This window comes from Polypterus senegalus, chromosome 3 (genome assembly GCF_016835505.1).
Source record: "Polypterus senegalus isolate Bchr_013 chromosome 3, ASM1683550v1, whole genome shotgun sequence".
Classification (NCBI taxonomy): domain Eukaryota; kingdom Metazoa; phylum Chordata; class Cladistia; order Polypteriformes; family Polypteridae; genus Polypterus; species Polypterus senegalus.
Window position 1 is genome coordinate 182,897,343 of NC_053156.1, and position 13,737 is coordinate 182,911,079.

Sequence of the window (13,737 nt, forward strand, 5' to 3'; positions counted from 1 at the left end):
CTTGGCACACTTTAGGCCCCTTAGTGCCAATTGGGCACCGTTTAAATGCCACAGGCTACCTGTGCATTGTTTCTGACCATGTCCATCCCTTCATGACCACCATGTACCCATCCTCTGATGGCTACTTCCAGCAGGATAATGCACCATGTCACAAAGCTCAAATCATTTCAAATTGGTTTCTTGAACATGACAATGAGTTCACTGTACTAAAATGGCCCCCACAGTCACCAGATCTCAACCCAATAGAGCATCTTTGGGATGTGGTGGAACAGGAGCTTCGTGCCCTGGATATGCATCCCACAAATCTCCATCAACTGCAAGATGCTATCCTATCAATATGGGCCAACATTTCTAAAGAATGCTTTCAGCACCTTGTTGAATCAATGCCACATAGAATTATGGCAGTTCTGAAGGCGAAAGGGGGTCAAACACCGTATTAGTATGGTGTTCCTAATAATCCTTTAGGTGAGTGTATATGTATGTAAATAGGATTCAGATTGCCATGGGAACCCGCGTACCAAATTTCTTGAAGATGGGCCCATAAGTAACAAAGACCGTTGAAAAGTTCAATATGGCGGCCGACAGTGGCGTCATACCACTGAAATAAGTACCAAATTTCAGCCTTCTACCTACACGGAAAGTTGGAGAATTAGTGACGTTGGAAAGTTCAATATGGCGGCCGACCGTGGCGTCATACCAACGAAATAAGTACGTACATCGGTTTTGGATTGCGCAGGGAATCCACCTACCAAATTTCGTGAAGATGGGGCCATAAATAAAGTTCAAGATGGCGGACGTTGTCGACCGTTATCGACCATTATGACCATTACGTGTAGAATTTTGAAATGAATCCTGCTTAACTTTTGCATTTAAGCTGTAAGGAATAAGCCTGCCAAATTTCAGCCTTCCATCTACACAGGAAGTTGGTGAATGAGTGAGTGAGTGAGGGCTTTGCCTTTTATTTATTTATTTATGTGTGTGTGTATGTATATGTATATGTATATGTACAGTACAGACCAAAAGTTTGGACACACCTCCTCATTCAATGTGTTTTCTTTATTTTCATGACCATTTACATTGGTAGATTCTCACTGAAGGCATCAAAATTATGATTAAATAAATAAATCAAATAAATTAATCTAGTTTCCTCAAAATAGCCACCCTTTGCTCTGATTACTGCTTTGCACACTCTTGGCATTCTCTCGATGAGCTTCAACAGGTAGTCACCTGATATGGTTTTCACTTCACAGGTGTGCCTTATCAGTGTTATTTAGTGGAATTTCTTGCTTTATCAATGGGGTTGGGACCAGCAGTTGTGTTGTGCAGAAGTCAGGTTAGTTGGACGATCATTTATTTTTCAACAGGACAATGATCCCAAACACACCTCCAGTATTATATATAAAATACTGTGTGTGTGTATATATATTATGTCTGTCTGTGACGTCCGAGGTTCGATCCCCGAGAGCGGGTGCATTGAGTGTGTATGCCTGATGAGCCCAGAATTAGGTAGAAACACGTGTTGCGTACTCTTTGCATTATTTGACAGTAAACTGTTGAACCATTCTATGATCTGCTTCTCACAACTGAAAGAGGGCAACATGGCGGATGTTTGTCGACTTGCAGACCAACCACAAGTGTTACCTGGTAGGTAACCACCCATACAATCGGATTGTGATTCAGACTATAAATGCCATGGATGGATGGTGAAACAGTCATGCAGTAAATCCACTGGCGGATTCTCTCTGGCAAAAATATAGCGTACTGTATCTAATGGGGAAAAAAGTAACGATTCGAGTGTTGCCCAATGTAACGAAGTAAGAGTAGAGTTTTTTCTTCACAAATGTACTCAAGTAAAGTATAATTTTTTTTTAAAGTTACTCAAGTAAATGTAACTCGTTACTACCCACCTCTGTGTAATTTATATATATATATAAATATATATATCTGTATATATAAATCTGTATATATGTGCATGTAATTTGATTATTGATTTGTCCTGAATCAAGAGCTTTTGTCTTTCCTTATTGTGAAGATACAAACAACACTGTAACACTCACAAAGGTTTGGAACACCATCCCATATACTGTAGGTCACTTATGAGTCATCCGCACTAAAGTTAGTGGAATAACCGATTTCAGTCAAAGACAATGATAATTGCAGACAAGGGGGGGATTTATAGCAGGTGGACAGAAAATTACATATACAGCAAAATTATGAAATGGAGGTGAAACAGTGGGAAGGCAGAAGTGAGGTCATCGGGAGTGGACCGGATGTGAAGTCACCTTGGGGCATCGGAGTACTGGAACCCGGAAGAGGCTTGTTTTTTGTTTGGATATTGAGCCGAGTTCTAAAAGTTGTCACAATCTTCATCTGTTTTCCTTTTGAATAAGATGGAGAGGCTTTAGCGTTCTGTGTCAAATCCCCTCGGTTGGCTGCCCCCTATTGGTGCGTGTGTGACATTATGAAAAGTAGTAAAAAAAAGAAATGTTTAGAAACACGTTATTTTAAGCTATTCCTCTGATGCACAACTAATCAGGAAATTGAGTATTTTCTTTTTCAAAAGGTTTCCTTTCCTAATATTTCATATTTGTATTGTGTAAATTGATTGATAGATTCTTTATTTATCCCAAGGGGAAATACACCAAATACTGTATACAAGGTTTTAGACTCTGTATAGAAAATGCGTATATACATGTCTGTATCTTCAATCTTTAACATGTTTTGAGAACATTTCAAGAATTATCAAACATCACATTTGGGGTTAAAATAATTGCAGTTTCAATTTAAGTCCATATTGCCCAATGCTACTGTAATGCGCTAAGGTTGATTTTTGTCTGGTAAGTTTTGCAAGATCTCAGAACTTATATACTGCCAATAGAAGTGCAGCTATAGGGACTGGGTGTCCTCTCATCCAATGAAAAATCAGTAAATGTTCATTTTTAAGCTTATTTTGGCATTTCCGTACCCTCCCATCTTATTCAGATGTTCACTCCAGAATGTCTATGTTTTAATGCCATAGACTGCTAGGCTGCCTTTGCTTTGTGAAGAGTAATGTTAGTACCTTATCTAGGCTAAGGTGATGCAGAGCAGCATTGGCACACTTCCATTAAAGTACACCTGATCAGTCACAGTTTTACTTGAAAAGAAATGATTAGTAAAGTGTATAGAACAGAATTTAAAAATGTTTTCTTGTTTACATTTTCAAATGTTCAAATGAAAGGAAACAGTTAACTCAAAGAGCATTGTATTATCAAAAATCGAGGCTTTTTTAAAAGTCTTTATAGCATCTCTGTATTAAGAAATTGTAAATAAACATAATTCAGACTCCACACATTCAGTACCGGGGGCCAGGATTTTATGTTCCAGAACACTATGAGGCAGCAGCAGAAGTCGCTATAACGTCTGAAACTTCAAATTTAGATTTTAGAATTTTTTGTTGATGAATAATTAAAACAGGTTTATGTATTTACTTGTTTATTTTGCAGTTGTCGAAGGAAACAGTGGCATACAGACGTACCAGCTACTAGTGTGGTCATCACATTCCACAATGAAGCACGATCTGCATTATTGCGCACAGTTGTTAGGTAAAGTTATTAAAATGAACAAGTCTAAATGTATGCAGCAAATAATAATGAGAATGAAATGTTCTTTAAGTAAAAAATGAAAGTATTATAAGGATAAAATTTGAAATGATTAATGACTTTATTAAAATATAGGTATTGCTTGAACTGTTCATTCTCATCTCACAAATCACATAACTATAAATTTATTAAAAGTGAAGTACCTAATTAATAAAAGTGAAGTACCTAACTGTGAAGATACAGTAATGTTATTTTTTGGTAGATTATAGAGATGTTAAAATTTTGACATACTACTCTTTATTTCTTCGCATTCACATTACATATTTATTTTTATAGTGTTTTAAAGAAAAGCCCTGCGCATTTGGTGAAAGAAATTATTCTAGTTGATGACTACAGTGACAACCGTAAGTTTTACCAATCTTTCATATGTCATTTATTTCATTGGAATGTTTGTACATAACATCACTGTTTGTATTCTACAGCTGAAGACGGAGCTTTACTGGCAAGGATCGAGAAAGTGCGGATTCTTAGGAATGATCGCAGAGAAGGTTAGTGTACTAAGTTCTGTATTGTCAGAGCAACATTTTACTGGACATTGGAGTTACTAATGTTTGCAGCTTTTACTTTTTTTTTTTTTTTTAATTACACAGTTTTAGTTGAAGGTGTGCATTTAAATAAATGTATGAAGGAATATGATATCGTTTATTTTGCATATTTTTTTGAAAAACTTTGGTTTTTGCAGACAGGCCGACTACCTAAAATTTAAATAGCTAGAAAGACAGAACAGCACGTAATTGTCCTGCCTTAAACACTATTCTTTAATAATATGATAATGTGGCAAAGCCCCTGCTTTAACCAAAATTACCATTTCAGTAAAGTGTGCAGACTCTACTACAGGTGCATCTCAATAAATCAGAGTATCATTGAAAAGTTCATTAATTTCAGTAATTCAAAAAGTGAAACTCATATATAGATTCATTACACACAGGTTGATATATTTCAATTGTTTATTTCTTTTCATTTTGCTGATTATGGCTTATAGTTAATGAAAACCTAAAATTCAGTATCTCATAAAATTTGAATATTGTGAAAAAGTTCAATATTGTAGACTCATAGTGTCACACTCCTAATGGTTAATTAACCCAAAACACCTGCACAGGTGTCCTGAGCCTTTAAATGGGGTCTCTGTCTGGTTTAGTAGGCCGCATAATTATGAAGAAGACTTCTGACTTGACAGTTGTCCAGAAGACAGTCATTGACACCCTTCACAAGGAGGGTAAGCCACAAAAGGTCATTGCTAAAGAAGCTGGCTGTTCATAGAGTGCTGTATCCAAGCATATTAATGGAAAGTTGAGTGGAAAGAAAAAATGTGGCAGGAAAAGGTGCACAAGCAACAGGGATCACCACAGCCTTGAGAGGATTGTAAAGCACATTCCATTCAAGAATTTGGGGGAGATTCACAAGGAGTGGACTGCGGCTAGAGTCAGTGCTTCAAGAGCCACCACACACAGACATGTCCAGGACATGGGCTACAACCGTCGCCTTCCTTGTGTCAAGCCACTCCTGAACCAGTGACAATGTCAGAAACGTTGGCCAGCAAACTTGCCTGACCTAAACCCCACAGAGAATCCATAGGGTATTGTCAAGAGAAAGATGAGAGATACCAGACCCAACAATGCAGATGAGATGATGGCCACTATTAAAGCATCCTGGGTTTCCATAACACCTCAGCAGTACCACTGATCGACTCTATGCCACCCTGCAGTAATGCAGCAATTCATGCAGAAGGAGCCCTACCCAAGTGTTGAGTGCATACATTGGACATACTTTTCAGTAGGCCAACATTTCTGTATTAAAAATCATTTTTTTATTGGTTTTATGTAATATTCTAATTTTCTGAGATACTGGATTTTGAGTTTTCATTACCTGTAAGCCATAGTCGGCAAATTAAAAAGAAATAAACGCTTGAAATATACTGTATCACTCTGTATGTTAGGAAACTATATAATATATACACTCACCTAAAGGATTATTAGGAACACCATACTAATACGGTGTTTGACCCCCTTTCGCCTTCAGAACTGCCTTAATTCTATGTGGCATTGATTCAACAAGGTGCCGAAAGCATTCTTTAGAAATGTTGGCCCATATTGATAGGATAGCATCTTGTAGTTGATAGAGATTTGTGGGATGCACATTTAGGGCACGAAGCTCCCTTTCCACCACATCCCAAAGATGCTCTATTGGGTTGAGATCTGGCGACTGTGGGGGCCATTTTAGTACACTGAACTCATTGTCCTGTTCAAGAAACCAATTTGAAATGATTCGAGCTTTGTGACATGGTGCATTATCCTGCTGGAAGTAGCCATCCGAGGATGGGTACAAGGTGGTCATGAAGGGATGGACATGGTCAGAAACAATGCTCAGGTAGCCCGTGGCATTTAAAAGATGCCCAATTGGCACTAAGGGGCCTAAAGTGTGCCAAGAAAACATCCCCCACACCATTACACCACCACCACCAGCCTGCACAGTTGTAACAAGGCATGATGGATCCATGTTCTCATTCTGTTTACGCCAAATTCTGACTCTACCATTTGAATGTCTCAACAGAAATCGAGACTCATTAGACCAGGCAACATTTTTCCAGTCTTCAACTGTCCAATTTTGGTGAGCTCGTGCAAATTGTAGCCTCTTTTTCCTATTTGTAGTGGAGATGAGTGGTACCCGGTGGGGTCTTCTGCTGTTGTAGCCCATCCGCCTCAAGGTTGTGCGTGTTGTGGCTTCACAAATGCTTTGCTGCATGCCTCGGTTGTAACGAGTGGTTATTTCAGTCAAAGTTGCTCTTCTATCAGCTTGAATCAGTCGGCCCATTCTCCTCTGACCTCTAGCATCAACAAGGCATTTTTGCCCACAGGACTGCCGCATACTGGATGTTTTTCCCTTTTCACACCATTATTTGTAAACCCTAGAAATGGTTGTGCGTGAAAATCCCAGTAACTGAGCAGATTGTGAAATACTCAGACCGGCCCGTCTGGCACCAACAACCATGCCACCCTCAAAATTGCTTAAATCACCTTTCTTTCCCATTCTGACATTGAGTTTGGAGTTCAGGAGATTGTCTTGACCAGGACCACAACCCTAAATGCATTGAAGCAACTGCCATGTGATTGGTTGATTAGATAATTGCATTAATGAGAAATTAAACAGGTGTTCCTAGTAATCCTTTAGGCGAGTGTAAGTTTCACTTTTTGAATTGAATTGCTGAAGTAAATTAACTTTTTGATGATACAGGTAGTCCCCAGGTTACGGACATCCGACCTACGGCTTATGAACGAGGATGCCGCTGTGATGCATGCGCCACAGTAACTGCTGCTCATCTTCGGCCTGGGGATGCTGCAAGCAGTGGCTGGAGGGGGGCGATTTCGCTGTTCGCGAAGTGTCCCTCAGTGTAGTGTCCCTCAGTCGGATCCCGGCAGCAAGCAGTGACTCTTGGTCCATAGTCACCGGGGCCACAGCTATCGCTTGTGTGCAGAACGATGGTTTGCTTCCCACCCACTACACCGCTGCAGTTACTGCTTCTGACTGGATGCAGGCTGAATGGAGCGGAGGGGAGCATTTCACTGCCCGCCTAGCACACACAGCTGGTAATGCTACAAGTGGTGACCCGGTTGTGGCTAAACGGAGACCATTAAGGATGAACGGGATGGCGGGGGTAGCATTGTAGTGTGCCTTGGATGGCTGCCTGTTGAATTGGGGGTGGGCGATTCACTACCCGCCTTTGGCCGCGATGTTCGTTTTCGGTGGACAGACGCTGCAGGCAGCATACTGTAGTGGAGGTGACTGTGTTGGGCGAGTGATGAACCCCCCCCATCGCCGGCCTCAGTCATTCTCAATAGCAAGTGCTTGTACTGTTATGCACATAGCTGGAAGTTGTCTCTTGTCAGTACATCAGACGTGTTGACGGGTGCCTTCATGCATTGATAGCATGTATAGCTCTGTGCAGAAGAGCTCATCTTAACTTTTTGTCTTCACCCTTCAAGAATGTCTCTGAAACACAAATCTGATGCAAGTGCTGGTGATACAGCTGCTAGTGTCAACTTCAACTTTATTTATATAGCACATTTAAAACAACATTGGAATGCTGTGGCCAAAGTGCTTTACAATAATAGAATTGAAGAAAAACATACAATTAACATGAATAACATAAATAGAAATAAAATAAATGAAACATAAATAAAATAAATAGAAGTAATGTTACATAATCACAATGAGGAAACCATCAGTATTACTGAAGGTCATGGAATGCAAGTGAATAGAAATGAGTCTTTTAATCTTGTTTTGAACAATTCAATTATAGGCGGCTCCTTTATGTGATGAGGTAAAGAGTTCCACAGGCGAGGAGCAGCAGCTGCAAAAACCCTGTCCCCCTTAGTTTTACACTTGGTACGAGGGACAACAAGAGACAACTGACCAGAAGATCTAAGCACTCTGGATGGCTGGTGTAAAACACATAAATCGGATAAATAGGCAGGAGCAAGCCCATGTAAATATATAAAAATTAGCAACAAGATTTTAAAATCAATTCAAGAACTGACAGGCAGCCAGTGTAAAGAAGCTATTATTGGAGAAACTGAGTCATACTTTCTTGCCCCAACCAGAAAGCGAGCGGCAGGATTCTGGACCATCTGTAACCTGTGTATCACGGATTTGCTAATCCTAGAATACAGTAAGTTACAGTAATCAAGGCGAGAAAAGATAAAAGCACGAGTAGCTTTCTCAAGATCCCTAGAAGATTAAAAAGGCTTGATCTTACCTAATAGACAAACCTGGAAAAAGCAACTCGACTACAGAATTCACTTGTTTCTCAAAAGAGAGGTTGCTGTCAAAGATAACACCAAGATTGCTGACTTGAGGTTTCCAAAAGACAGAGAGAGCCGAGAAGTCCAAGACCAATTTGGGCTTTAGCTGGTGGACCCACTATAAGCACCTCCGTTTTATTTTGATTCAGATCAAGAAAATTATTAGCCATCCAGGATCTTAGTTCAGGAGGACAGTTGTGCAGGTGATTGATTGCAGATGGGAATATAAACGTGTGTATCATCAGCATATCAGTGAAAAGAAATGTTAAATTTCCTAAAAATAGCTCCAGTAGAGTGAAGGTATATAGAGAATAAGATAGGACCCAAAATGGATCCCTGAGGAACACCACATTTAAGAGGAGCAGTAGACGAAAAAGAGGAATTTAAGTCACTGAAAAGTGTCTACCAGTTAGATATGACCTGAACCAGTTAAGAGCAGCCCCTTTAAGTCCAATAAGATGTTCAAGCCACAACAGCAATATCTCGTGGTCAATAGTGTCAAAGGCAGCAGTCGGGTCCAGGATGACAATGACTGCAGCTCCACCGTAATAATATGTCATTGAATACTTTAAGGAGGTCCATCTCAACACCATGATAATGCCTAAAGCCAGATTGGTAGATCTAAAATAAATTATTGGAGTTAAGGTGATCAACCAATTGATTATAAATAATTGTTTCTAATATTTTAGCCAGAAATGGTAATTGGGAAATCGGGCGAAAATTGGCTAAAACTCCAGGATCTAATTCTGCCTTTTTTAGACCAGGACACACTGCAACATGTTTAAAAAAATAAGGGCTCAACCCCTGCAGTAATAGAATCATTAATAATGGCTAGTAAAGATGGGCCCAAAACATCAAAGGCTTCCACTAAGAGACATGATGGTACAATATCCAGAGGACTGGAGGCTGGTTTAAGGGTGTCAATAGTTCTTTTTAGCTGTGAAAGTGAGACAGGATCAAAAGATTTGAATACAATACCGTGATTAATAGTAGGAAGTTCATAGTCAGTGGAACAATACCACCGCAAATGTTATCAATTTACTGACAAAGAATGAAAGAAATTGCTTATATGAAAGAACAGTGCTATTTAATCCCATCACAGAATAAGGGTGAATGGCCACATTGATTCAATTAAATTAAACCCTAGGATTCTTAGAATGACGGGAAACTAAAACAGCGTAGAAATCATGTTTAGATTTCTTAACTGCAACCTGGAAAATGAATAGAGAAGTCCTAAAATTCTGTTTAGAAACAATTAGACCATCTCTTTTCCAACGGCGTTTCACAGTTCGACAGGTGTGGCTCAGTGATCACGTAGTTTCATTTAGCCAGGGAGCAGGTCTTACTTTACTACAGTGTGTCTTGATTGGAGCAATTGAGTCTAACACTGTTTTAAAAGAAGAATTAAATTATAAGACAGAATCATTGATACAATCATATTGGACATGCACATCAAGACTATAGAATATGGTTTTAAAATTGGATATAATAGACAAATTTCAAAAGTGCGAGCAGCGTGAAGCACAATTAATAGTAGGGACATCTACAGTAATATTCAAATTCATCATTATAGAAAACTGATCAGTAAAAGAAACCTTGCATAAATCAATATCATTAACTGATATATCACATGTAAGAACAAGATCAAGGGTGTGACGAGAGTGTGAGTTGGCATATTAATATGCTGGATAAAATCAAATGATTCCAATAGTGATAAAAAGTCATTAACCAAAGTTTTTGATTGACAACAAACGTGAATGTTAAAATCGGCAACAATAAATACTTTGTCATGGGAGAGGGTGATATCAGCCAGGAGATCAGAGAATTCAAAAATGAAAATATAATTTATTACAGTAGGTCTATAAACCACAGCAAACAACAAAGGGGAGCTGCACACTTTGAAAAATTGCAGTTCTAAGCTATTAAACAGACCCTTCATAAGGCTCCAACCCAAGAACATACTTTTATAAACCATGACAATGCACCCACCATGACGAGTCGGACAAGGAGAGTTTAAAAATGAATAACCTGATGGTACCAAGTCAGTAAAACATGAAGAGTCGCCATATACAATCCAGGTTTCCGTGATGAAAAAGAAATCCAAATTATTTAAGATAAAGTTTTGCAGAATGAAAGATTTTATTAGACACTGATCTCACGTTCAAGAGACAGCCTTGATAAAAGTAGAAGAGCTCACTGCGGGATGAACATGGATGAGCGAGCAAAGATTAGCACCGTTTACTCCCCAAGAGCATACCGAGGAAAAGTGATGCCACCTTGAAATGGAGAAATTAAATCCGATGTCCAGCACCCATGAACCAGGGTTGGAGTCCTGTGCAGGAGAGGATGGGTCGTAGGCAACTCGCAGGCATCTGGAAACCAAACTCTGGGACTTGAGTCGGTGTTGTTTAACAGCAATGCTGGCTCTTTTTCCACGTCGGCGGCCTGTGCATTTGCGTTTGCGTCTCTGAGAGGTATTCAGCTCACTGATGCAGGTAAACACCGGTGTCCAGGTGAAGAAGTCAGGAGATGAATAAAACAAAGGAGGAGGTTCACATAATATCCCAACAGGAGATGAAAATTGAGAGTAAAGCAAGCAAGAAAATATGTTAAGTAAAGAATCACGATCGTAATGACAGTGGTAGTTGAGATAAACAAATACAAAAAAACAAAGATAAAACCTAGATTAGCGACATGATCAGACGGCCAGCCACACCAGTCAGTGCCATCTTCAAGTATCCTAGGGTTCGTCAGGGGTGTGTTCTTGTTCCTACTCTGTACGGACTGAGTGTTGGGCAAGGTCGTGGGGTCCAGCGGCTGTGGGGCATCTGTTGGTGAAGAAAGATTCACAGATCTTGACTTTGTTTACGATGTTGTGATCTTCATGGAGGCTCTTATTGGGGAGCTCGAGAGACTGAGTGAGGAGTCGGAGTGTCTGGGCTTGTCTGTGCCTGGGGGATTGTAAACCGGGATTCCGAGTTGTTTTGCCGTGTAGTGGGTGTGGCAACGCACTGTACCAGTGCATGCTCCCCGACTTGACTTGATGAAAGCGATATCAAGTATAAATCTAACGATTCTAAATGTGCAGAGAGTTTGAATATCATACATTTAATGTGTTCTGTGTGGTGATCTATTGCTGTTTTCCGCTGCTGTCAGGTCAGGAGGAAGCCCCAGAAGCAGGTAGTGAGTAACAACTGGGATGATGTTCATGAAGGTCTGCTTTAATGATAAACTGCGAGGTTAAAGTGGACATTTTGAAATTAAAGCCAAAATGTCCACTTTAATCACAAATTACACCTTTTCACCACGTCCTTAATTTTTTTGTCTCTGTGGGTCAAATGCAGCGCTGTACATTATGTTGCTGTTGTGAAGTTGCCAAAAAAAAAGACTGCACAAAAGATGGTATCTGAGGCCTTTTAAAATGTATTGTGCCATTATGATGGGGAATATGCAACACTGGAATATAAAAGCACCACGAATGCATTTGTATGTTGGCATTTTACTTCACCACTTCATACCATTCATCAAACTTTGAAGCGCGCACATTGATCCTGTAGGATCCACAAAGCAACTTTCTGTCACATGTAGATAGAGAGACTCTGACATTACATTCCAATTTTTATCACACTGTGCCTCCCGGCTTTTTTCTGGTACTGCAACTTGCACATGCGTCGCATTAATTTCTGAGGACCTGCTCAGAGGACACGTCAAATGAACGCTGGAAACGCGTGGCAGCTGTGATGTGTGCGCGTTCTGAGCGTGAAGTATAAACGAGCTCCTAGGGTGAGTATCAGATATAATGAACTTCACAGATCATAGTGACATACTTCAAACTTTTGGCTTCATTCCACCCTTGTCACTGGATCTGTGAATAGTCCTTGAAAGGCTTCTCCACAAAGCAAGATGTACTCAAAATCCCCCAGCAATGTAGAATGCACCTCAAGAATGCTTGTAGAAAAGTGGAGTGTAATGCTGATCTAGCTCTTGTTTTATTTTTCTGTCAAGTAAAAAAAAATAAAATTATAAAATAGTGAAAACAATTACAACTACAAATAACATAATTGAATGGACAGTTACATTTAGCAAACTCTTAGTGGATGGTGAAACTTGTCACCAGTGGTTTGTGGAGATCTACTTTACTTCTGTCGAGGTAACTACTTTTTCTTTATCAGTTTTGTATCTTATATTAGCTACTGTATAAGGTATGTAAACGTGGATAAGGCAATGTGTCCATCCTTTGTCATATGATCCCTTTTTATTAGCTATAACACAAGGCATATGCTACTGTAGCATTTCTGAATCTTTTTGAACAGCTGCTTCTAAATCTATAGGCCATTGACCATTAAAATCAGTCTTTACTATTCTTGTATAATTTTCAGCTTGTGAAAAAATTCAAATTTTTTCTGTCCACCTAAAATTCCCTATAGGATGCTCTATTCCACATTACATTTAAATATAATTTGTTATGAACAATTCCCGACCTTGAGCCCCCTTTTTTTAACATTTTTAATTCACAGTGCCTAACTTGCTATACATTCTTTGTCCAACACAGTGGTTTGTAGATTGAATCTTTTTTTTGGTGCCTTGTAGATCTCTCTGAAGCAGATTATTCATTTAGTGATGTGGCTGGTACTTGGACTAGACAGTGAGATTGCCATTACAGAATGATGAAATGCATACATGGCAACTTCTTCAATCGGCAGAGGACCATTTCACATTTTGTACCTGGTGTAGCAGTCAACCATGGGCAGCTGTCATCTCATTTTTTTCACCTCGGAGGCATTTCAATGTCAGTCTGTGTTAGTCCATAAACAATTTGATTCCTTCCCTGATGTCTGCACAACTATATCATACCATCAGGTTTAATTTAGCTGGGTTTACAATCTTCTTTATTCTGCAATTCTCCCACTCTGGATTAGTTTACTGTTTCTTTAACAGTTGTTATCCGGTATATGCAGCAAACCAAAAGTCATTGGTACAGTCACTTTGAATCACCATAGAAGGCTACCATTTCTTTGCTGATTAAACACCACTGGGCTGGAGAGGTTTAAACTACCACTACAATTTAGTGGCCAAACTAAAGTACTTGGTATACTGATACAGTTGTTAAGGGTGAAAGGATAGAGCAAAATACATAACATAAAAAATATTTCATCAGTTTTAAATAGTGAATGTAATGCGATATAGACCACTATTGATGGAACCTAGACCCTCCTTTCCCAGTTTCATGTAATACATCATGAATGACCACTAAATAAATTAATGTTGCAAGATGTTACATATTCCATTCTTCTTTG

At 39.4% G+C, this 13,737-nt stretch overlaps 1 protein-coding gene across 1 annotated transcript in view; it reads left to right on the forward strand.

Annotated features, from left to right (window-relative positions):
• galnt2 (UDP-N-acetyl-alpha-D-galactosamine:polypeptide N-acetylgalactosaminyltransferase 2) overlaps positions 1-13,737 on the forward strand; it is a 296,051-nt gene that overhangs the window by 78,940 nt on the left and 203,374 nt on the right. Inside the window, exons 4-6 of the mRNA XM_039748294.1 lie at positions 3,486-3,584; positions 3,918-3,985; positions 4,064-4,129. Coding sequence (XP_039604228.1) covers positions 3,486-3,584; positions 3,918-3,985; positions 4,064-4,129 — 233 coding nt within the window. The remainder of the gene's footprint in view (positions 1-3,485; positions 3,585-3,917; positions 3,986-4,063; positions 4,130-13,737) is intronic.